General features: G+C 35.0%; 1 protein-coding gene across 6 annotated transcripts in view; it reads left to right on the plus strand.

The window, feature by feature from the left end:
- Positions 1 to 24,371, plus strand: part of PDS5B (PDS5 cohesin associated factor B) — a 118,688-nt gene that overhangs the window by 58,043 nt on the left and 36,274 nt on the right. For all 6 annotated transcript variants that reach the window (XM_051619396.1, XM_051619379.1, XM_051619404.1 and 3 more), the window contains exons 11-23: positions 1,434 to 1,579; positions 2,540 to 2,691; positions 3,871 to 3,984; positions 5,407 to 5,488; positions 11,145 to 11,193; positions 12,652 to 12,791; positions 12,869 to 12,984; positions 14,634 to 14,739; positions 16,061 to 16,221; positions 16,840 to 16,963; positions 17,717 to 17,875; positions 18,638 to 18,706; positions 24,005 to 24,141. In XM_051619396.1, the coding sequence (XP_051475356.1) occupies positions 1,434 to 1,579; positions 2,540 to 2,691; positions 3,871 to 3,984; positions 5,407 to 5,488; positions 11,145 to 11,193; positions 12,652 to 12,791; positions 12,869 to 12,984; positions 14,634 to 14,739; positions 16,061 to 16,221; positions 16,840 to 16,963; positions 17,717 to 17,875; positions 18,638 to 18,706; positions 24,005 to 24,141 (1,555 nt within the window). The remainder of the gene's footprint in view (positions 1 to 1,433; positions 1,580 to 2,539; positions 2,692 to 3,870; positions 3,985 to 5,406; positions 5,489 to 11,144; positions 11,194 to 12,651; positions 12,792 to 12,868; positions 12,985 to 14,633; positions 14,740 to 16,060; positions 16,222 to 16,839; positions 16,964 to 17,716; positions 17,876 to 18,637; positions 18,707 to 24,004; positions 24,142 to 24,371) is intronic.

Here is a 24,371-nt window from a genome sequence, read left to right on the forward strand (position 1 = left end):
GAGTCATCCCATAGTTATTGGTGTTGCTCAGCCAGCTTTAAAAATAAAAAGTTTGTGGATCTGTCCTCCTTAATACAACAGTAAAGATGTTTCCTCTTTGATTAACACAATTGTCTTTTCAATGATTTTTTTTTTCTTATTACATTGCAGAAAGACTTTGTGCCCCCTCTAATGGTATCCTCTGGGAAATGTAATTTTGGTTGCCCCTCCTCTCCCCACAGCGCTTGTTGAAGTCCAACTGTTGTAAAATTTCTGACTTTCTGGTGTTTTGAGACCAGAATTGTTTTGTGCTATGGCATTGTTCTTCATTTGTTCAAGTTTATTATATATTCCTGTGGAGCAAAATTGTTGTTAAGAAACTTATTTGGATTTCAGATTTCATAATCTCCATAAGCGCAAAGCTTTATTTCTTGATGTTCTCTTTTGACACTTGTGCTGACTACCAGAAATGTGAAGGGCCAATATTTCATCTGGGACTTTCATTGATCAATAATAAAGAGAACAGTAACCTCTGGTTATTCCGTTCAGAGTAAATTGAGTTTTCAATGTTTCCTAATGTTCCCCGTGTTTCACTGCTGCATACAGTGACCTGAATAGCTTTTGTGTATGTTTCCCTACCCGTTTGTGCTTCTAAGCTCATCTAAAATACATACTTCTAAACAGATACATTAACTTTGCTATTTTATTTATCAGCTTCTAAAATGACAATAGGTAGCAAACATGTTTGACACTTACAAGCAGAGATCTTAAAATGTTGATTGTGTGAGATTATTGATGCTACCAAATAAGTAGTCAAAATAATCCAGAAAATGTTTTAGGGTGAAGAGACCAGCATGTGTCTAAATAAGCAAAGAGCTCTTGGTCAAAGAGCATGCTTTTGAAGTATGTCTCTTGATTTGTTTCTGCTTATTATATTTTACATGGTCACACTGTCAAGTGTTCCTGGAGCATAAGAATTCTGTGTGGATAATATAGAAGTTGTGGTCAGGAGTGCAATTAATGTGCTCCAGTAGCTAAAGGGGATGGATTCTGCTGGGAGAGAGTAGCCTCTAGCCCAAAGTAAGACTTGAAAATGTATATAGTGTGGTTGTTAAGCACTGTGTCCGTTCTAATCTACAGGTCCAATTCTGTTTTACTGTAGTGGTTACTAATGTAGGCATAACATAAATATGAAAGAATAAAAAGAAATTGTAAGCCCATAACTTATTTCCTTAATGCCACAAATATAAATATTAGATATTTTAAGCAAATATGAAGTTTTACTCACATTCCAGTTAATTATAGAGAAAACTACTGTTTATTTTTTACTATTGATGCTCAGAACAGCAGAAAAATTATCTTTTCTGCTTCTGTCAGTTGTGTACTGTCTAGCGAAAGAAAAGTAGCTGAAGTTGCATACCTACAATTAAATATTTACTCTATTTTTTCCTCAGAGTATCTTAAAGTAAGGTCACATGATCCTGAAGAGGCCATAAGACACGATGTTATAGTATCCATAGTTACTGCTGCTAAAAAAGATCTTTTGCTTGTCAATGATCACCTGCTTAATTTTGTCAGAGAGCGAACACTGGATAAGAGGGTAAGACATAATTTGTACTAATGATGACTATACATTATAATTCTAGGCTAGAGTTCAGCTTTTTAGAAAGCAACACTTCTAAAAATGCTGTACTAATTTTAAAATTACAAATTAAAATCAATATAATCCAAAAAATGTCAGAGCAGTCTGTCTAATGTAAAAAAGTAATGTAAAAGTAATATTTTGCCCCTGACTAGAATGCCACATTTTTCATTGTGTTGTGTTTTTATTTAAGAAAATAATATTTTTTTTTAAAAAAGGCTAAAGCATAACAATATTGTTGCAGTTGTCTTATTCTAGTAAAATTAATTGTTAAGTGAGATGAGACCCTTGTAAAACATTCTAACATTTTTCAGAAGAAATTCTGCAAGGTGGTTTCAAAATGTATTGTAGATTACTGATATAAAATGTCTTACCATCAGAGGTAGCTAGTTTACCTGCTTTAATGAAGAAGAAGACTGCAAATTGGAAGACTGCAAATCAGTGTGATAGCTTTCAAATTTGAATTGTCTTGAAGTTGAGCTTAGCTATGTTTCATTATATGCAAAATCTATGAAGTTTGCTGCTTATGGTAAAGAATGGTAAAAGTTGCTGTTGGTGGCAAACTTTTAAAATAAACATTATCAACTGACTTCTTTATTTGATTCCATGCTTTCCCCTGTTACACTTCTAATACAATTGCAGATATTCAGTATAGACTATGAGAAAGGGTGATGGCTTAAATGTGTAACGGTTTTGAATTCAATAGTTGCATATCAGCTACTTATGTTGAAAGGTTTAACATAATAGATATGGTCTAGTATATGTCCTAACAAGAAAGTGTTGCACTTAGAACCCAATTTAACTTTTTTGTAAATTACATAATTTTATTTTGGTGTAGAACAGGAAACACGTACCGAGGAATTATTGAGTCTTTTCAGTTTTGAAATGCTAAACTGGGTACTATTTCTTTTTCTCAAGTGGAGAGTGAGGAAGGAAGCTATGATGGGACTTGCACAGATATACAAGAAATATTCATTGCAATCAGAAGCAGGAAAAGAAGCTGCAAAACAGATATCATGGATCAAAGATAAACTTCTGCATATATATTATCAAAACAGTATTGATGACCGGTAAGTCAATTGGGAAAGCTAGGTGATTCTGTGGGTAAGTGTGGTAACCTACCACGCAGATTTATTTTTCCTTTGTGTCTTAAGTTCTGACAAGAAGCAGAAGACTTGATAATGCTGTATGTTTTCATCCAGTGTGTAATCTTATACAATTGCAGCTAAATGTTGTCCTCTGTTGCTTTCTGCTGCTTTTTTTGGCCTTAAAAAAACCCACAACAAAACCAACTGCTTCTAAATGGTGAGATAGGTTGGAAAATTTTGAGATTTTTGGTTGTACTTTACCACTGCTTCAGTAAAATGAATTTTTGTTTATATCATAGAGTCATAGAATCCTAAAACTACTCAGGTTGGAAAAGACCCTTGGGATCACCGAGTCCAACCATCATCCCTACTCTACAAAGTTCTCCCCTAAACCATGTTCACCAACACCACATGCAAATGACCCTTAAACACATCCAGGGATGGTGACTCAACCACCTCCCTGGGCAGCCTATTCCAGTGTCTGACCAGCCAGTGCTTGATCCAACAGATCATATGCTCATCCAGGCCACGAGCAGCCAGTTTTTATGAGAGTTCTATGGGGAACTGTGTGAAATGCTTTTTGGAGGTCCAGATAGACAATATCCACAGCCTTTCCCTTGTCCAATAGTCGGGTCATCAGGTTATAAAAGGAGATCAGGTTCGTAAGGCAGGACCTGTCTTTCATGAACCCATGCTGACTGGGCCTGATCCCCTGGTTATCCTCTATATGTCTTCTAATAACACTCAAGATGATCTGCTCCATGACCTTCCCTGGTACCGAGGTCAGACTGACAGGTCTATAGTTTCCTGGATCCTCCTTTCTGCCTTTCTTATAGATGGGTGCTACATTTGCTACCCTCCAGTCCACTGGGACCTCCCCAGTTAGCCAGGACTTCAGGTAAATAATGGAAAATAGTTATCAGTAGCTTGCTAATTTTTCTGTTAAAATTCTGAAAGATTGCTTTAGTAATCTTGCTTTAGATTTGCTTGTTGTTCCTGTATACTTTTATTATAAGTCTAGTACATGTAGTGACAACAGTTAAGGCATCTCACTCTACAGAAGGTTAGTTTTTCTGTAATGTAATAGATGTGAATGAAAGCTTTGTCCTGCAACTTAAGACTTGCTTTCTTACTTTCAAGTTCCTTAATCCTGTCTTTCAGACTACTTGTTGAACGTATCTTTGCCCAGTATATGGTCCCTCACAACTTGGAAACAAACGAACGAATGAAATGTTTGTATTACCTTTATGCAACGCTGGATTCAAATGCTGTGAAGTACGTGTTATTTTTGACTTCTTGAAAAATATTTTTTAATATGAATATTATTTTAAATTAAATTAGCTGTAAATTGTGCAGTAGTTTATGACTTACCAGAAAACGGTGGATCAATTCTTGGTATCTGTTTTTGAAGTGAGATTTTGAAACAAAACCAACAGCCTACTAATAGGGTGTTTTCTGACAAGGTGTGGTACCTTTTCACCACAAACAGCTAAAACAGGTGTCAAACATCTGGAAATAAGCTTAAGTGCATGTGGGTCCTTTTATGTCTGAAAAGAGGTAGCATAGATAGTAGCATTGACTAGCTCTAGATCTTATCTGACAGCTTCTCACTTAATATACCTGTGTTAGCAGCTAGCATGGTTTAAGAGTGGGAAGGAATTATTTGTTTTTCCATCTTCAGCATGCATTTTACTTATCCTACATGCCTTCTCCAGCTTAAAATGGGTGCATGCACGTGGATTGGACTAATAATGTCAATGTTCACAGTTTGATTGAAATTATTTAGTTTTACTTTGTTTTTCATTTAGTAGTACTCAGGCACTTGAAAATCAATTAATAGGGGTTTTTTCACATGAAGGAGACTAGAAAAAGCTTTGTTAATGAAATAATGGTTTCAAAAACCCCTAAGACTCCAAATGCTACAGAGTAATACAGTAAAATTAGGACTAGTATATTAAAAATTAAGTTACTGTTCTAGTAATGTTTAGTATAGGCTAAAAAAAAATGTAGAATTTATTCCTTCAGGCACTTGTTATTTGAGGCAACAAAACCTTGGAATTCTGCAGTTTTCATATGTAGCAGTACTACTTTTAAAGACATGGTATGTTTAGTTAGTTATATCGAACTGTGACTTTACTTGTGGATTCTGAAAGATTTTTCATTTTTTTTAGATGAAACTGTGACTTTCTCCTGGAAAATGTGCTAATTTTGAATTTTGTCAAGTATCTTATGGATCTCTTACAAGTCTCTAATCATGTCCACTTTTCACAGTTTATTCATCTAGTAGCTGCTTTCTGTGTGCAAGAAAAGCATTGTTTTGATGATAAAAATCTTAAATATCTGCTTTAGTCTGCTTCTTGGAATGTTTTTAGAGGAACGATTTCAGGCTTGTACAAATGAGTTCTTTATGGGGCAGACATTAGTTACTTCCTACATCTTTTAAAGACAGTGTAGTTAAGCATCTGAAACTTCTTTCAAAATCTCACTTTGTTCCATTCTAAAATGACCTGTTAAACTTTCCCTATCATGCTGTTTGGAAACATTCAGTCTTTGCTCACACAGCAATGAAGCTTGGGATGATAAGCACATTGCTGAGTTTGAAGTGGAAAAGAGTCTAAAGACTTATTGGACAGTTGTGTTATTTGACAGATGATTTTTGGCAACTCTTTTATCTAACTATCTATTAATTTATTTTAGAGCATTGAATGAAATGTGGAAGTGTCAAAATCTGCTCCGGCATCAAGTAAAGGATTTAGTTGACCTAATCAAACAACCCAAAGTGAGTTCAATTTGTCATTATCCTGCTGTTTTTCAGTTCCTTAAGTTTGACTATCTCAAGCTTACTTTTAATGACAGAAAATATTGCGAAAATTAACTGATACTCCATTAGACTGCCCTTGCAGTAAGAAATGTGTATATATGTATTATAGAAATTTAAAAAATATTTTACCAGTCATTTGATAGTAAAATATTGCTCCCAGTGTTTGAGTTACATCTTGCTAAGATTGTTACGACTCTTTTAAGAGGTGGGAGGAAAAAGCATATTATTTTGACTGTTGAATCAAGTAATTAAGAAAAAGTACTTAAAATAAGTTAAGGTATTATCAGGACATTTTTATCCATACAAGTTACTTCTTTCTCTTCCATCTTGGAAACTTTTTAAATGTTGTGTTGGAGATGTCAGACTACAATTGAATTATTTGTTTACAAATTTGCTCAGAAGGAAAAAAAAAATAATTAATGGAACATTTAGGATATGTCAAAGTAAAATATAGATTTAATTGTGTGTATGTGTATACTCGTGTTTGGTGGGAGGCAAATAATAAGATTAAATTCTGCATATAATATGGAATGTGATTAGAACTTGACTTCAATGCCAGAAGTTTAATCTGGTGCTTTTTTAACATATATAATATACAGTAGAAAGTGTTGCCATGCTCATAGTCAAATACGTGTGTAACCTTTATTTTCTGTATATGTATGTAATCATATGCCATAGTAAATTTAATTATGGTTTATGAATTAATTATCCATTTGCTGGAATTACCTGAAACTGGAAGAGGGAGTAACTGTATGGTTATATTATCTAATGTATCTGCCTGGAAATGTTACTGTCTTCCAGTCAGAGAGAGACTTTTCGAATAAAAATATCTTACTGTTTCAGTCATTATTGCAGTAAAATTAATAATTTTGATTAGGGCATTTAAAATACGCCATATGTTGCATTAAATTTCCAGTGCATTAATTGCTAGTACAACAATACTTCATTGCATTTCATTTATGGCATTTAAATATTTTTTATGTACTGTTTTATATTATTTTACTTAGTTTAAATGCACTTAGGAATTTCAAACCTGAGTTAGTTTCTTTATTTCCTGCATTTCAATTTAAAGTGAAATTTCACCTTTTTCTTTTGTTCTCAGGGAGATGTGATTAAATTTTTTCTCAATTGTAGAATATAAAATATGATACGGAATTAAAACATGTAGGCTTTGATAAATGCCAGCATAACCATAGCATTCAAAACAATGTGTGCTGTTGAAATATTTGCAGTTGTCCACGTGGCTTTCATCCTGTCTTTAGCCGTGAAGTGCTAATTCTCTGCACTTGAATCATCTATTGCGTAATGGTCTCAATGGGAGAATTTAAGGGGATTGTGATAGTCAGAGATGTTGTGGGCAACAAAACTGTTTTGAGTCAGAGGATTTAATGTCATTTAGTTTGTCATTTAACAAGCTTTTAATTATTGATTCTGGTACTGAGAAATAGAAGTGAACAGCCACTTAGGGAAACAGCTTTGGTTCCCCTTCAGACCTGGTTCACAGTCACCGGGCCCCTTGCCTCATGCTGTGCTCAGTCCCTTTGGTGAGATGACGACAGCAGAGGATGGGGGTAGGGAGGGGTCTGACCATAGTGGTTCTGTTCCTTTTGCTGCTTCTCGTTTCTTACTCACTGCTCCAGCATGAGTTGTTCATCCACAATCTCTTTAGAGTTGTACTTCCTCCAATGTCTACCATCTTAAAGAGGTTTTATCAGAGGCACTATAGGCTCCTCTAACTGACTGAAGTTTTGGTGGGTGGTGGGTTGGTTTGTTGGTTGTGGAGCTCACTGGAAATGGCTCTGGCAGGCACAGGACAGTCTCTGACCTCCTGCAGAGGTCACCATGGCAGCCTTTTGCTACCCCAAACCCTGCCCTTTGTGCCCGATGCAGATGCTTAGCTGTTTTTACCTCAACTTCTATTTCTGTGGTACTCCTTGTATGATTTGTTATGTTTATATTTTGGTTGTTGTTTTGGGATTTCCCCCCCCCCCCAACGGATATTTATATAAAGAAATAATTCTGTTTTAAAATAGAAGTTAGTTTTCATGATCGTAAACTGAAGAGACATACAGTACAAGGCAGTAATAATCATGAGACAAATATCCATTAGCCATTCAGAGCTCTAGAAACTTTGTTTTCTTTCAGGAAACAAAATTGAACCTTTTAGAAAATGACTTGATGTTACCACACATGCTTTTCCACCTCAGTCTTAATTTCTCCACCTAATCGTTACAGCTTAATTATTGATTTCTTCTGCTGTAGATGGTGTCCCTGTGACATTGTGAGTGCTCCCAGAGATGAAGAGGGATAAGCCAAGAAGCAGTGTTAAGAAGTTGTCACAACTAAACTTTGGGTAGTGAGAAAAAAACCTGTAGCAAGAAAAAACAAAATTGCAGTAAGAATAAACAAATATGGGATAAGGTAGCCAAGAGAGGTTGTGAAATCTTCATCCTTGTAAATATTTAACATGCAACTAGATGGGGCCTGGAGCAAAACCTGACCTAAGGTGGCCCTGCTTTGAGAAGACAGTTCAGCTGGGTGATGTACAGTTTTTGCTTCCAACCTACGTTATTCTGTGATATATCTTTGAACTTTCCACTCTTTGGCTTATCTTAGAAAAACTTTTTGCTGTTTAGTGAAGCTCCTTTAGGCATTCTTCTTTTTTTCTCTGCAGTCTCTCCCCAGTGTAAGCATTATTGAGGAGACTGAAAATGTGTTATGAAACTTTCCATTTTATTTTATGATCGTTTCTCCTACTCCGAGACAGAATGGACATGAAACCTGCCTTTGAGATTAGTTACTTTCTTGAAAAGCAAAAGCATAAATCAGAACTCGTTTTCTCCTGCAGAAATGGTATGCAGTTGCATAAAATACATAAACTTGCCTGTTCATATGCATAGAAGTGGGTGAATGCTGGTTTGTCTGTATTTACATTACATGCTTCATTTGCTGCAGGTGTGCAGCTGTCCTGATGCTTCCATATCATGAATACAAGATAATGTGGATAAAGTGCCACAGTAGATCTTCTAAAAATAAATGTTACTTTATCTTCTTAAATCTGTTATCATTCAGTGAACTTTTACTACTAGGAGTTAAAAGAATGCTTCTGACTCAGGTTATTTCATGTTTGGCTGAAAGATTAGTATTTTGCTCAACTTAAAGTTTGTTTTAATGTGACCTGAAGCCAGTTCTTGAAGGCTTAGCCAATATTAGAAGACCAGACCAGTCAGAAACAAAGAAACTCCTCAGTACAGTTTTAGTATTTTTCTTCTGAGTTGCAAGTGGTGTTAATATGCAGATTCTGTATCTGTTGAGATTATTATTTGAATCCTGTAAACCAGATTTGATTTCTGTTTTTTCCTTTCCTTTCTGAATGTGTCTGTTCAGCTGCAACAGCAAAAAGCCCCCAAAATGATAGCATTCATCTAAACCTAAAAAGTGACAGAAAGTTCTGCAGAAATACTTGATGGCTAGAATTATGTGCCAAGTGCCCATGTGAAAAGATAGAGGGGTTTGTCTTTCTTAGTCTCGTGCTATATTTTTGTTATGCTCCAACCTTTCCAAGGTTGCCACTATTCTCAAACCTACTAATTAATTTGCCTTTTTTATAACAAAAAACTGTGCAAATATGTTAGAACTCTAAATCATCTTTTTTTTTCATAGTACCTATTTGACTGCAGAACAGAAATTTATTCTGAAAAGTTGAAGGATACTCGTCCTGGAAACGGACAATTTCATGTGTTAGCCAAGGTTATTGTAATAAATGGTAATTTTATTATCTCCAAAGCTGATAGGGCTTATTTCAACTTTGAGATCTATAGGCAGATTTCATCAATAAATGCAAAGAAATTAGAAGTCCCTGAAGGAGACTTTGACTGTTTTGAAGTTTTCCTGTCTGCTCTATAATAGTTCTAAAACTTTTATAAGAAAATGTTAATATCTTGCAAGCTTACCTCTTCATGGCTCTTTCCTGATACGGATCTGATGAAAAGGCCCACTGTGTTAATTTGCCTCATGTTAAATAATTTGGTAAGAAGAGTTTTTTTTTTTCTTCTAAGGTGAGCCTACTATTTGAGTTGATGTGGTATTGTTTTCGTGTTTGTAACTTTTAGGCTTTTCTGCCATCACTTTTGTCTTTTATAAAGGGAGTTCTATAAAAGACAGTTCTTGCAATGGTTGTGGCTCAACCCTGTTCTTTTTAAATTTAAATACTTTTCAGTGAAAGCTCACAGAGTATGGTTGTGTTCCTGTTTAAATCTTTTTGCACAAGCTATAATTTGATACTTGTAGCCCAAAATTAATACTGTTCGTATGCATTTATGAGGTTTTGCAGACTTAGGAAGTTCTGTCACTGATGTTCATCTGTCAGAAGTCAACTGGCAGCTTTCTTTATGGTTTAAAACCTGATAGGTCTGTATGCTTTTGCCAACATTGCTGCAAGATTTAATTCAGATTTCAGTTTTAATTTTACTAACAAAGATTTTGGAGTTGTTTAACAGCATTTATTACATTTTTTTTTTCTTCTTTCATTTACTGTAGAGCACTTTTCTGAAGATGATGAGGGTGTTACCTTTGCTGTACAGTTAAGGATTCCTCTTGTAATTTTTACTGATAATTCCTTAGTATTTCAAACTTCAGTGTAATTCCATAAAACTTCCTAGTTTGTAAAATACTGTGGATTACAGCTAAAAGAGAGGGGAAGGTGTCTTGGAAACAAGGTTGTCTGCCTTCAGTAGTAGGTGATATGTTGTAGAAAAATCACTTCTTTATGAGACCATTTTTGTAATAAATTAAAGGTACTTGCTCTGTAGTTTTACCTGGCTGTGAAATTTCTTGTATTTTTTCCTCTTCCATTTATTCAGTGTCAGACCTAACTCTTAAGGTGGACTTGACACCTGGAATTTGAAATTCTTTACAAGCTGAATTACTAACAAAAGGAAAACGATTGAGATTAAAAGTTTGGTTTGTGCAACTCGTTTTGCTTGTAAAGTGCTGTTGAATAACTGTGTATCAGTCACAGTTTTGCTGAAATCTAAGCTTCACAGATATCCTGAAATGCAGTTATGCTTTCTCTTTTTTTCTGGTTGTTATAGTCCCCGGTTACTTTCACAATTACACCATTATTGTCTGCCCTTCCTGCTGAAGAGGGGTAGCAATTGTCTTATTATCGACTTGCCCCTTTCTTTACATTAAGGTGGGAACTAATGTGGAGACTACTTGGAATCAGTATCTGAGCAAGAAGATGAAGTGAATTTAATGCTTGCTGTTAATTTTATATTTAAAAACAAAGAGGCTTCAGATGGAAAACAGTTACAGAAATAAACCATTTATGCTGTTCATAAGTTAATAGTAGATTGAAAAGTAATAAAAAGAATATACATAAATATATGTGAGGCAGAGTGATACTGTAGCACGGATCTGTCTTTTGCTTCCTGTAACTATCTAGCATTAACTTCACACTGGTGGTTCTGATTTCTAACACATCAGTGTGTGAGCAAAATAATGGGTGCCGACTGGTTGGTGGTGCATTATGGAACGTTGCTCATTGAGTATTCAAGCAAAAATATATAATATGAAATTTTTACTAAATCTGTTTTTCTTTTGTGACTTGCAGACAGATGCCAGCAGTAAAGCTATATTTTCAAAAGTGATGGTTATAACAAGTAAGTTAAACTATTTACACTGTCTAAAAATTACAATTGAAATATAGTGCTTTCTTGCTTTAGGAATAATTTGAGATAAGCTTATAAAAAGTGTTGTAACAGATAAAGTTTATAACAAATGATGATAAACATGATGCAATAAAATGCTTTAAAGGATTAAGACAACTGTAAGCAGAATTACTTCCTTACTGTAAAAAGTTTTCAGTCATGAAGCTTATCACATGACATTGTGGTTGCATCTGTTGTGGACTAATTCGAAATCTAGATGATCCAGAATGTTACTCTGTTTTAGCATTTATTATAAAATGTATATTAACTGACACTAGCTAACCTACTAAACTATCTACTAACTTACTTGTCTTTGTGTTTGCGTTGTAAATGCTCTTACGAGAATGCAGAAGAGTTGGAATTTTAGTAGCAGAGAAGGCACTTTGGAAGCTGAAGAACTTACATGTAACATGAATGATCAGCTAAGAAAAAATCACCAACCCCAAAGCAACATTTCTTTTTCCTTCTGGTCCAGCATGCCAATTGCATTAAAACCAATACAAAGAAAAAATGGCTTTACAGTTCTCAAATTTTGTTTTAAAATCAACGCTATTTAAAAAAATGCCAACTGTTACTGCAAAAGAAAGATATATACTTAAGGCTATGTACATTGTTAAAAAAATGTGAAGGAAAAAGTTAATTTTCCCACTTGATTTGTCATGTTCCAAATGATGTTCCAAATTATTTTTTTGTAATAATATAAAAGTTGATCAGTTTGTAATTTTTTTAATTCTTTTAGTTTTGTGTCACATTAAGAAAAAAAAAAAAATCAATCCAGCAAAAAACCCTTGGTAGAATTAGTTTTGAGCTAACTATCCTGTAATCCTGTACCATTTTCTGTGCCAACTTTGCTTAGCCCCTAGGGTACCAAAACCAGGAAACATCTTATACACCATACCAATACTTTGCCAATAAATTATCTTGCTTTATTATAAACTGTAAATGTAAAATTAATATGTAGTTTAGGAAATGCATTTTAAAAGCTTTTTTTAGAATGTTGCAAGCTGTTGCAAACCTTATATTCACTGAAGGGATAACTTAGCAAAAATACCCTTTTTGGTTTTCACACTTGTCATCAGGTGATCTATATACAGAGAATATTTTTCTGTGGGGCGTAAGCTCTGCATTTGGAGGTCAACTTCAGCTCTTGAGGTTACTAACAAGAACAACTAGACTTGCTGAAAACTGAGTGTGAAAGGCAAGGAAAGCAAATAGCTAGGGGAATTGGTGTCCTTATAGATATGTATGCACATTCTAAGGTGTTTTGTAGTTTAGTTTTTGTTGGGTTTTTTTTAACCATTCCTGTTTAACTTGAACACAGTAGAAACTTTCATGATGTGATGTTTCGAACATTTTAAATTTACAATGCTGAAACTTATTAAAATTGTGATTTCTTTTGCTTATTCAAAGGAAATCTTCCTGATCCAGGGAAAGCTCAAGATTTCATGAAAAAATTCACACAAGTTCTAGAAGATGATGAAAAAATAAGAAGTCAGTTAGAAATGCTTGTTAGCCCAACATGTTCTTGTAAACAGGCTGAAGGATGTGTGGTAAGAATCGCTCTTAAAATCTGTGAATGCTTTTGGAACTGAATTGATTATAAATTTAATTGAAACTTATATTGCAGAGGGAAATAACAAAGAAGTTGGGCAATCCAAAACAACCAACAAATCCTTTCCTGGAAATGATAAAGTTTCTTCTTGAGAGAATTGCTCCTGTGCACATTGATACTGAATCCATCAGGTATTTGTGTGTGTGTGTCTGTGGTGTTGGCCATAAATCACAGGGTTTGAAGCTGGGGATTCTTACTTTGCATTTAAGCACAAACAGTAATGGATTGAGCAGGTGCAGTTCAAGGCCCAGTGACTGGCAGTGTTTTCTTGTGTTTCCCTTTGCTTAAGGGTTTTTGTGTCTTTGTTCACAATGTAGGCATGGAAAAAGTTGACTTGTTATTCAGCACAGCCAGGATAATATCTTGGTAAAAATGGATCTGTTGCTGCTGGATGGTGGCAGACTTATTTTAAGAGAAAGTTCTGTTCATGGCTGTTCCTTGAAGCTTTCCACACAGAATATTAGTTCATAGTGACATGTGGTTGAAGCATCAAGACTTTAAGAAAGAGTAAGACTTGAAGTTATGGGAGAAAAAAAGCAATTACTGAAATGGTTATTTATCAGCTGTGTTTAAAGTATATGGTACCTTATTAGAGACAACTCATTCTAAATACTGGTAAATTCTTAGCTAATAATTCCAGCTATAGTAATTGACTATTAAGTACCTTTCAGTTTCTGCCTGTCACATATGCAAAGTAAAGGAACCATTGAGATTTCACTTAAACTTTCTGATCTTGGATCAAGTACAATGGGTAGCTGGATTTTTACTTGAAATTTGAAAATACACTTTTTCACATTCACAGAAACAACATAAAATGCATATTTAGAGTAATATTTACATATGGCACTAAGTAGTAATATTTATTTCACAGTTTGCCTACTGACTAGCTGCCATAAATTATACAAGCAAAAAAAAAAGTATATAAAAAGGACATACTTTCAAGTTTGCCACAGAATTGGTTTTCTTCCATCTTTGTAAAATTTTACTAAACTTCTGCTTCGTTTTTGAGACTCAGAGGTTTGTTTTTTTTAATGAAATGTCATTTTTGTCCAATTAGGGGAAGAAAAAAAAATTGTAAATCTGGGACATCTGACTAGGATGTCTCTCCCGTGGTTTGCTAACAGTTGTGGGTTTTGGGATTTTTTGGTGGTGAAGTTTTTTATTTGGCCTATAAATATAATTTACAGGATGCTGTGAAGAAATATTCTGAATATCATTCAGTTCCTGGTAGGGAGGGTAGCTACACAACTCACTAGTAGGACAGATCATCACAATTTCCTTTTGTAGGATACAGTGTAAGAAAAATAATAAACCAAGCACTACTGTCAAGGTGAAATATGCAGGAGACAGGTCTTTTAAATTTTTCGTTTAGCTGCTTAATAGTTTTGTTTTTTTCTCTTGGTTATAGACTGAACACTGTAAACAGGTTATTTTCTGTGGGTTATTAAGAATCCATAGCAGCTAGTAACCTGACCATAATTCTTAATTTGCTGCTTGCAATACTCAAATTGTTTTCTTATTTTTTTCATTCTTCCAGAGTAATTTGTATATAGTTTTTAATACATGATGAACAAACATTTTTGTATTTGTCTTCATAAGCTTTGATAGGAAATGAGGACATCCAGATTATGTATGTAGTTAACTTATATTTCTTTTTATAATAAGCTCATGTTTTCTGTTTTAAAAAATGTCCTTTTATAAGACTGTATTTTAAACCTGTGAAAGCAGTCTTAAGTGTTGGAATTGCAGTAAATACAAGGCCATGTTTTGTTTTCTTCAGTGCCCTTATCAAGCAAGTAAACAAATCTATAGATGGAACAGCTGATGATGAAGATGAGGGTGTACCTACTGACCAGGCAATCAGAGCAGGTCTTGAATTGCTTAAGGCAAGTATACTTCTGGTGGTCACTGAGCATGTGAAACTTTGTTAAAATAAATTTTAGTTAGTACTCAGTATCTTTAGTCATGGTTTAGCATGTGGGGGCTATCTTGAAGAAAACTGGTTTGTTTTTTGTTCTCTGTGCTCATCTTAATTGGTATGTAAGTAAAGTTATCTTATACATGGTGGTCAATGGAGTCAAATCCAGCTGGGGCCAGTCACAGGTGGTGTTTCTCAGGGCTCAGTGTTGAGACTGTTTGTTTAACATCTTTATTGATGATCTCGATAAGGACACAGAGTGTATCATCAGTAAGTTTGCAGATGACGCCAAGCTAGGTGGGAGTGTTGATCTGCATGAGGATAGGGAGGCTCTACAGAGAGACTTGGATAGATTAGATCGTTGGGCTGATGTTAATGGTCTGAGCTTCAACAAGGCCAAGTGCTGGGTCCTGCACTTGGGCCACGACAACCCCAGGCAACACTCCAGGCTTGGGGAAGTGTGGCTGGAAAGTGTCTGACAGAAGCTTCTTGAATGCAACTACACGGGGCTTTTTGTTTCACTTAGTCTCTCTCAAAGACTTCTGGCTCAAAGCACCATGTAGTATCAGTCTTGCCTGTACCTATGCCACAGTACCAGTTATATGATGGTGTTCAGAGTAGTCCAGCTGTGGCTTGACTTCAGAGGGCTCCTGCAGCATTTCAGTCATTTGACTTGTCCCACCAAGTTTCTATGATGGCAACTATATCGTAGTTTTCCAGCGCCTCTTGTTTGTTGCCCATGCTGCCTGCAATTGTACAGATGCACTTCAGTTGAGCTGATGGTCCCACCACCTTCTGAGGAGAAAAAGGTGCTTCCATTGTTATTAACCCAACCCATCAATAACCCTTGCATCTTTGCTGCTGCATGTATCTCCATCCCCTACCTCCACCAAAATGGCTGACTGAAAGACCTTGCTAGCACACTGTTCCTCTAACACTCACGTGCTGCCCTAGGGCTTATTCCTAGGAAGCCTCTTTCCATGCCCTTTGCCCTTCAAATCTAGTTTAAAACTCTCTTGATGAGCCCTGCTAGAAGAATTACAGGTTTACTACAATAGGAGAAATTAAGACTGGAGAAATAAGTTAAAACTGGTAAGAAAATGTAAGAAGACAGATGTTTAAGAGGTACTAAAAGGAAGTCAGAAAAGTAGACGTGTGAGTCATGTGACAAAACCAGGTGGGATACTATGAATATTCTGGTATGGCAATGGAAAATTATCTTGATGGAATGTTCTATTTAACTGGACCTTTAAAAAAATATTAACATGACTTCTATCATCTTTTGGCAGGTACTTTCATTTACGCACCCTATCTCATTTCATTCAGCTGAAACTTTTGAGTCTCTCCTGGCTTGCTTGAAAATGGATGATGAAAAAGTGGCAGAAGCTGCATTACAGATTTTCAAAAATACAGGCAGTAAAATTGAGGAAGACTTTCCTCATATACGATCGTAAGTTGTCTATCTTATTCTGCTTGAGTAGTGTTCTTTTACTGCATGGGATTTTGGAACTTCTCTTTCTTCCTTATGCATCCTATACAATTATCCTGCATTCTTTTGGAAGAAAGTATTAATTCAGGTAAAACAGGAAAGACTTTTGAACTGTTTTAAAATGCAGTGCTTTATGAAGAATGAGAGTGAAATTAATATATCTAAAGTGGTGACTGTTTGATGTGTCACTGATACAACTATATTTTTTTATAATTACCATTCCGTATTTTTTTTTCTAAATTAAATATATGATTTTTAAGAACATACTTTGCACTTTAATGGGGATGTGTAGACAAGAATATTTCCAAAAGAACATTTAATAACTTGTACAGATAAAATGTACATTTTACCACATGGTGTTTTATCAGCAGAAACCAGCAGGTTATTGTACTTGCAAACTATGTAAATAACCCTTTTTTTATTCTTTGAAGAAATTGACAAAACCGTGACAATTAACACTTTTACAGAGGTGTTGTGTTCTATATATGTATATCTGTACTTCTTTGCTAGTTTGGTGTTATGGAAGATTTTCAACTTGTGCAAAGGTACTTGCCTTCTTTTTTTTTTTCTTTTTTAAAGAGCTTTGCTTCCAGTGCTACATCATAAAGCTAAAAAGGGACCCCCTCGTCAAGCCAAGTATGCGATTCACTGCATTCATGCAATATTTTCCAGCAAAGAAACTCAGTTTGCACAAATATTTGAGGTAAAATTTTAAAAATTAAGTTCATTTTTATTAATATTTTATATTGCATATGTGAACAATTTACATGGCAAGTTGTATCAAATTTGGAAAATGTATTTTTCCCATTTCCCTTTGTTGTCATACAGTTTGACCTGAAAAATAGGTTTCATTTAGTGAAGCATGTTTTTGTATCCCATGATCCACTGTGTTTAGGGTTACATATTTTAACAGATGGTAGAGTAAAACAAAGTGTTGGACTGTCCTCTATAACTGAACTATTTATGGAAAAACTATACACCATTCCTCACCCCTGTTGGGACTGGCCCACAGTATTTAAATGAAGACAAATTATGGACAACTGAATTAGAGTAGACTTAATTAGATTTTATAGTCATAACTGCAAATGTCTACTTTAGTTAGTGCCCATCAGCCTTTTATCTTCAAGGCTGAATCATAATCCGTTACTGAAATTGCCATTTTGAAGTGTACTATGCCTACTTCAACAAGAAAATATGCTTTTTAATCCATTTTTTCGCAAGCTGTCAGATTGAGCTGCCACTTCTTTAACTACATGGGCATGATAGACATTTTATCTTTCTTCTTGATTTTTTCCATTGCTTTGTAGGAGACTTGTAGGGTTGGTGATCATGTCTTTAAATAGTTAATTTTTCTTTCAAAATTGTATTTCTGAAACAGAAATAGACATGGACAACTTGGTACATGCAGTAGGGCACATTATATCAGTGACATCTGGATTTCTTGCCTTTATTCTAGCCACTGCATAAAAGTCTGGATCCAAGCAATTTTGAGCATCTGATTACGCCGTTGGTTACTATCGGCCATATAGCCATGCTAGCACCTGATCAATTTGCTGCCCCTTTGAAATCTTTGGTTGCCACTTTTATTGTTAAAGATTTGCTAATGAATGATAGGGTAAGTATTTTTTAAAATCTCATGTTAAGATTTGGCTTGTCTATGAGTACAATACTCAGAAAGTACTTGTGAACATTTTTGGCTTGTTTATTCTAAATTTTGTGTATGGTTGTCTTCAGATTTCCACCTGGACTCTGACACAATTGAAAACACATGGTACAGAAAGGGAGATGGTTTCTAATTTGATATAGCACAGCATTTGATGGCTCATTACTTGCCTTCCATTAAAAATGGGAAAATAGTTACTGATTTCACTCAGTCTCTTTGGCTTGAGCAAGCAAGTTGTGATTTTTTAGGAAGTACAATGCACATGAAACTAAAATACGCTGTTTAAATGGAAGAGTATGGATTTTAATTTTTCTAATACATTTGTATTGATAGTGATTATAAAGTGGAAAAAGTAACTTGTGCATTGTCAGCCATTGTTTAGGGAAAGATCTACTGTCTAAAACTATGTGCTTGAGGTTCCAATCTACTGGATATGGAAACTGCAATTTATTTTCAAAGCAATGACCATTACACTCTAAAGCAATAGCTTGCAGGCAACAAGAACAACACCCCCCTTTACTACTGCTGTAAATTTTCTGATACTTGAATAATGAAGTTAGAACAGTATCTCACTTTTGTAATGAAATACAGAGGGCAGAAGCCTTACTACTGAGTGCTGCTGTGTTGTTTTCAGAAGCAAATAGGAAAGAGAGGATTGCATTGGGTTTCACTGAACAGTAACAGTAGATTAACAAAATGTAATATTTGGTTTAGCTTCCAGGAAAAAAGACAACAAAACTTTGGGTCCCAGATGAAGAAGTATCTCCCGAAACACTTGTTAAAGTAAGTAACACTTACTGTATTTTCCTGTGATTGTGTGTATAATACTTAATTACAAAAGTTAAATATCCTAAAGCTGTCAGCTGTTTTTTTCTGTTTCCTTGTCACGTTTCTAAAAGGTATAAAGAAGTAACTTTTTACATTTAGGATCTTATCAGAATACACATTTTTTCATTGCCAGAAGAAAAAAAATATTTGGGGAGCATCTTTTTTTTTTTTCTTTCTTTTGAAAATAAATTTACATATACACTTCATGAAATGATGTTATAGGCTAGATTTGGTGTGCAACACTTAACTGTGATAATAGCTGGAATACCTAAAATTATTTTTTTCCCCTCCTATTTAACATAAGAGTTAGATATCATAGACACTTTATCTTTTGAATGTTTAGGACATTCTAAGAAACTTCCAGTGCTGTTTCAGAATAAAGAAAAATTTCCTTGATTTGTCATTTTCCTCAAAAGAAAAATGTATCTCATTGCTTTTCTTTGTGTGCAGTGTGTATTAGAGAAAAACTTGGATAGATTTTTTTTTTTTTTTAAATGGTGGGGTTATTTGTGGGTTTTGTTTGGCTTTTTTTTTTTTCTCTTAAAAAACATAATCTCAAGCTTGTTCTTTTTTTAGAGTAAGTTTATTATTACAATTTCTGGGCCTGATAATAGATATTCTCACTCAATCAGAAATAGACTTAGGCTGTGGAAAATATATCCTATGTCTGTATTTGTTTTTAAATGCCCTTCAGAACAGGAATAGATGATGCTTTCACATTTTTTTTCAGAATTAAAAGATGCATGCAATTTGCAGGATGCTGTTTCTAACTTAATTACATCAGACATTTAATGTCCAGTACATTATGAACAGAGTTGCTCTGGTTGTTTTAAGAAGTTATTTTCCTTCTCAGTTGAACTTGTTCAGCTCTTTGTAGCATACCCCCTTCTGTGCTGGTTTAGTAAGTACTTTGGTTTCCAACTTGGTACAGAACTCATTAATAGAAGTGCTCCAGTTGTGTTTGGAGTTGATTAGCTTTTTATTTGTTTGACTATAGCAAGGGTATTTTTTGTATTAGTGCAATTCCGGAGTTAAAAAGAACAGCCCAAAAACTTTTAAAAGAATACATGCTTGTTCTGATTTAATGAACTGCTAGTTTAAAATAAACACAATTTCACTTCAGTGACTATACATTTAACTTGAAGTAGTAAATATTACTTGTTTTTTAATATTTTTTAAAAACTATTTATGAAGCTGTAATAACTTTAAAATGCACTCTTATGTTTATAAAACTTTTGATACAGTTGGGTATTTGGAAGGGAGTTGGCTTACAGAAAATCTTAAGGTGATTTGAATTTGAAGACAACCCTGATAAGTGTGAGAGGCATTTATTGGCAAGTCAAAGGAGGTAATTGTGAAAATTGATTTGCAAATTTAATTAGCATTTATTACCACTGAGAAGCCTATTTTGAATGAATGCTGCAGGCCACACCATTAGTTTATAAATGATTTCTCTCTGACAGTGTATTTTTCTTCACTCTGGTTTTAAAAGCCTCTTTCTCCCTTTTGGGATAACTGTATAATATACCTAATGGGGATCTTAAAACTAGCAAGTTGAAGTATGAAAGGGGGAAAGACTGAGGAAAACAAAATTTTAGTATTGTCCAGCTTAAAAAAATGTAGACTGATAAAAGCTAGCCTTAGTTTTGGATGCTAAACCTTAAATGAAATTATTTCTGTAGAGAAATGTTTCAGTACAGTATTAAATATAAATTAGCATAATTATTGTGTGAATATGACTTTAATTCCTATACCTGGCACTTGAGTGCCTGCTCTAAGGCAGTAATCTCTTGACTAGGACCAGTACCGAATACTTCTGTGCACCGTGCAGTGGCTGTAGACTATAGATAGTAGCAGTGGGATTTCTTGTTTCCTTCTCTGTACACTGCAATATAAGGTTTATCATCTTATTTTTCCAATTTTGCTTTAAGTTGACATAGTTTCATTTTTCACTACTGCACAAACTTGCAGCGTTTGTGGCTATAAAAATTCAAGTAGTAGAAACCTGAGCTAGTTGTTGTCGTCATGTTGACGAAGTAGGAAGGCAGTGTTTCTAGGATCACTAGATGGGAAGGGATCCCATTCTACTTTTACAACAGAGGCATGATCATAACCTCTAGATCAGAGAAAACGGTTATAACTATTTATTGAATATTCTAAATTATTATTTATAACCTTAATGCTTATTCATTACTGACAGTTTATGTAAAGCTAGTCGTTAATTGCAGTTTTCTTGAATGACAGATTTGTCGTGCTGTATTAATGATCTCAGAAGTTATAACATCCTATCACTTCTGTTTGCATTTCCAAGTACACATAGTTTGTGTTGTGCTGCTAAGTCAAGTACAAAGCAGTAATCTGTGGCCTTTGATATGGTTCTGATCCATGTTGTATTTTGACTTTCTTGATATTTTTGTGGTGTGTATAATAATTTTTAATCGCAGAGGAGAATTGTAGGCTCATGAGACACAAACTGAAATGAGGTTTGGACTGGATGTAAAGAAAAATACGGAGAACAGTCAGGCAATGGAACAGAATGCTAGAGGTTGCAAGCTGCCAAGTGTCTGTGCCATCTCCATTCTTGAAGGCTTTTAACACCATAAAGATAAAGCTGACTTCACAGCTGACCTTTGAGCAGGAGATTGGACTGGAGACCTCCTTCCATCTGCAATTATCTTTTGATAGTTACTCTAATTGTCTGCAAAGAAAAAAATTAAGGCATGTGGGCAGTGTGAACTCATGTCATGTTTTTTTAAATCTTCAGGTAGCCAGAAGCAGTGACTGGGGGAATTTTCATGCTCTGTACTAATTTCACGGGAATGCTTAATTCTGAAGGGTTGCTAGAATGTCATCAGAACATCAACACCAGCAAAGAAACAGGAAACATAGTGCAGTCAGAGAAAAATTCTGAAAGAATTGGAATTAGGACTTGTTACATGGAAGGAAAGACTAGAGTAGATTCGGACAGTAAAGCTGGGGAGAGTTGTGGAGGGAAAGAGAAGCAAAGATTAAAAATGAAATTGCTCATGTAGTCAGAAATATCAGGGCACAAGATGGTATGTAGCTGTTCACGGACTGAATTTGTCTTTAACTTGAAGACCAAATAGAGCTAACGTGTCTGGCCTCCCAATAAATGGGAGGCATTAATGGTACAGGTATTGTTTATAATATGAAGGTGCTGAATTGGTTAGCTGTTAAAGGATTTTCTGTTGTTATTGTTATTGCTTATTATTACTGCTATTAAAATCTTCTGGTGCACACTTAGAGCTGTTTCAGTGAAAGACCCTTTGAAAGCTTGGGCAAGACAGTCTAATTTCTGTTCTACAAACTGTTTCCATTTTGAGTTCTTCAGTGGCAGACGTTCTCCCTCTTACTGCTGTTACCCTATAGAATTAGAATTCTGTAGGTGGAGTAGATGGACTACAGTGCTAAAAAAACCCCTCACGTCTAGACGACAATCCTAGAACTTAGATCTGAAGCGACCATTGTAATCAGTTTGTTACATGGAACAGATCAACTGTATGATAAACTTAATTTGGTGCTATTTTAAATGTTTACGTAAAAGTTATTTTAACCGCCTTTTCCATTAAGGAGAAAAATTTCAAGTTACCACATACAAAACGTGCTAGCTTCCTTTTCACCACACCTTAGTTTTTCCAAAGCTTTTTTCCCCAAGGATGTCTGTGTGATTCAGAAGAGGATTTTCCTTTTGCTGTAAGAGGATACTCTCAGTTTTCTTTGTCTCTGTTCTCATATAAATGGAAAATGGAAAGATAAAAGGATTCAAATACTGAAACAAATTTGATTTCCAAAATTGTGCTTTAACATGTTTCTTGTGTGAAAATAAATTCTTCAGTGTTTCGTCATAGCTACTGGATTGTACATACTTAGAAGCTTGCCCCAAAAGATGTTTCATGTTTCCATTGTGTCAAGTTTGACTCAGGTCCGACAACAATGCTCTTGATCCCCTCCCCCTCCCACCCAGGTAGGGAAGGAGAGAGAGAAAAAGAGAGAGAGTTGGCTGGATTGAAAACTAAACTACACAGCTTTAATTAAACACTAATGATATAAGAAAATATACATACAATTATATACAAAATAAGTTCAGGTATGTGCAAAAACCTCTCACCTTCCCCCACCCCCAGCAACTCCCACCACACTCCGCTGAGCTGGGAACAGTCCCAAAAAATTTAGGAGCTGCTGCTGGAGAAAGCAGAGAGTGATGAGGGTCAAGAGAGCTCGAGCCTAAGGGTCAACAGTGCTGGATGGACGGAGTCGTCCCCAGACGCTGGCCATGGATGGAAGGGAAGTGAAGGAGAAGCAGGAAGGAAGTTGTCTTCTGTGATCTCTGACCTTCCTCTGAGCTTACGTAGATACATGGAATGGAATATCTCTGGCCAGTTTTGCTGTCTAACTCAGCCTCCTACAGGGGTCATAGATCTCTCCACAGTGTCTGAGCCAGCAGAGAGTGAAGGTGTGACCTTGAAGACCTAGCAGTTAGAAAAACATTCCACTGTTTGTTATCATTCCTAGCTGGAACACTCGGCTACTAGTTAAAAGAAAGCTTATTGAAGGAAAAAAAAATCAGTAAAAGGAAAATTGGCTTCATCCTGACTCAAACCAGGACACACTGGCAAAAGACAGGCTTTGAGGGTTTTCTTTAACTAGCTATGGAAGAAATATTCTTTTCCAGGACAAGTTATCTTAATATAGGTTGATACTGTACCGGTCAGAATGTCTGTGAAGTGTTTCTCAATTTGCATGTGTTAAAATTAAAACTGCATATTACATATGTAAATAAAGAATGTATATGGATTGTTTTAGCACAGGAATTATGGGAATATAGGAGGATGAAAATGTTCTGCTTTTTGGTGCAGTAACATTTTCTTAAGTATAAATTGTTTTGCCTATTCCTCAACGTTTAATAGATGTAAGGTAAATTATGATGATGTTTTCAAAGGACAAAAGATATGATTGCTTAGTAGAAGAAACAGTTCAAACTTTAAATACTAAATGTATGATTTTTCTTTGCTGTAATAAATGCTTGAGACATTCAGTGAAAAGTTGCTGTCCAGTGAGAGCAGGTCTAGTTATCTTTCAGTGTTTAAATTATGTTTTACAGCCTTGACAGGCTTAATGTTCATAGCAGCAAAAAGCACTTGGGAAAATATGATGTGATTAATTTTTTATTTTTTTTTAAATGGTATCGTGGTGTGATTTTATTTATGCATGTAATTTATTTTATTTTTCCAGATTCAGGCCATCAAAATGATGGTTCGATGGTTGTTAGGAATGAAGAACAATCACAGCAAGTCAGGAACTTCTACTCTGAGGTTGCTAACAACAATATTACACAGTGATGGAGATTTAACAGAGCAGGGGAAAATTAGGTATGTAACATTTTGATGTTTGTGATGCAGTGGGGAGAAGTTTAGACAAAGTCACACTTAAACTATTCTTTTAGACTGCTTAACAGTTCTTGCATCTTATTTTGTAAGAAGTAATAGTAAACTTGGCTGGATTACTTAAGAAATTTGCTGAGTTAGATTTTTTAACACTATAAATATAGCTTTATTTTAATGGCTTTATCTCTTTCTTCAAAGAGCCATTACTCATATTG

The sequence above is a fragment of the Apus apus genome, chromosome 1, assembly GCF_020740795.1.
Source record: "Apus apus isolate bApuApu2 chromosome 1, bApuApu2.pri.cur, whole genome shotgun sequence".
Taxonomy (NCBI): domain Eukaryota; kingdom Metazoa; phylum Chordata; class Aves; order Apodiformes; family Apodidae; genus Apus; species Apus apus.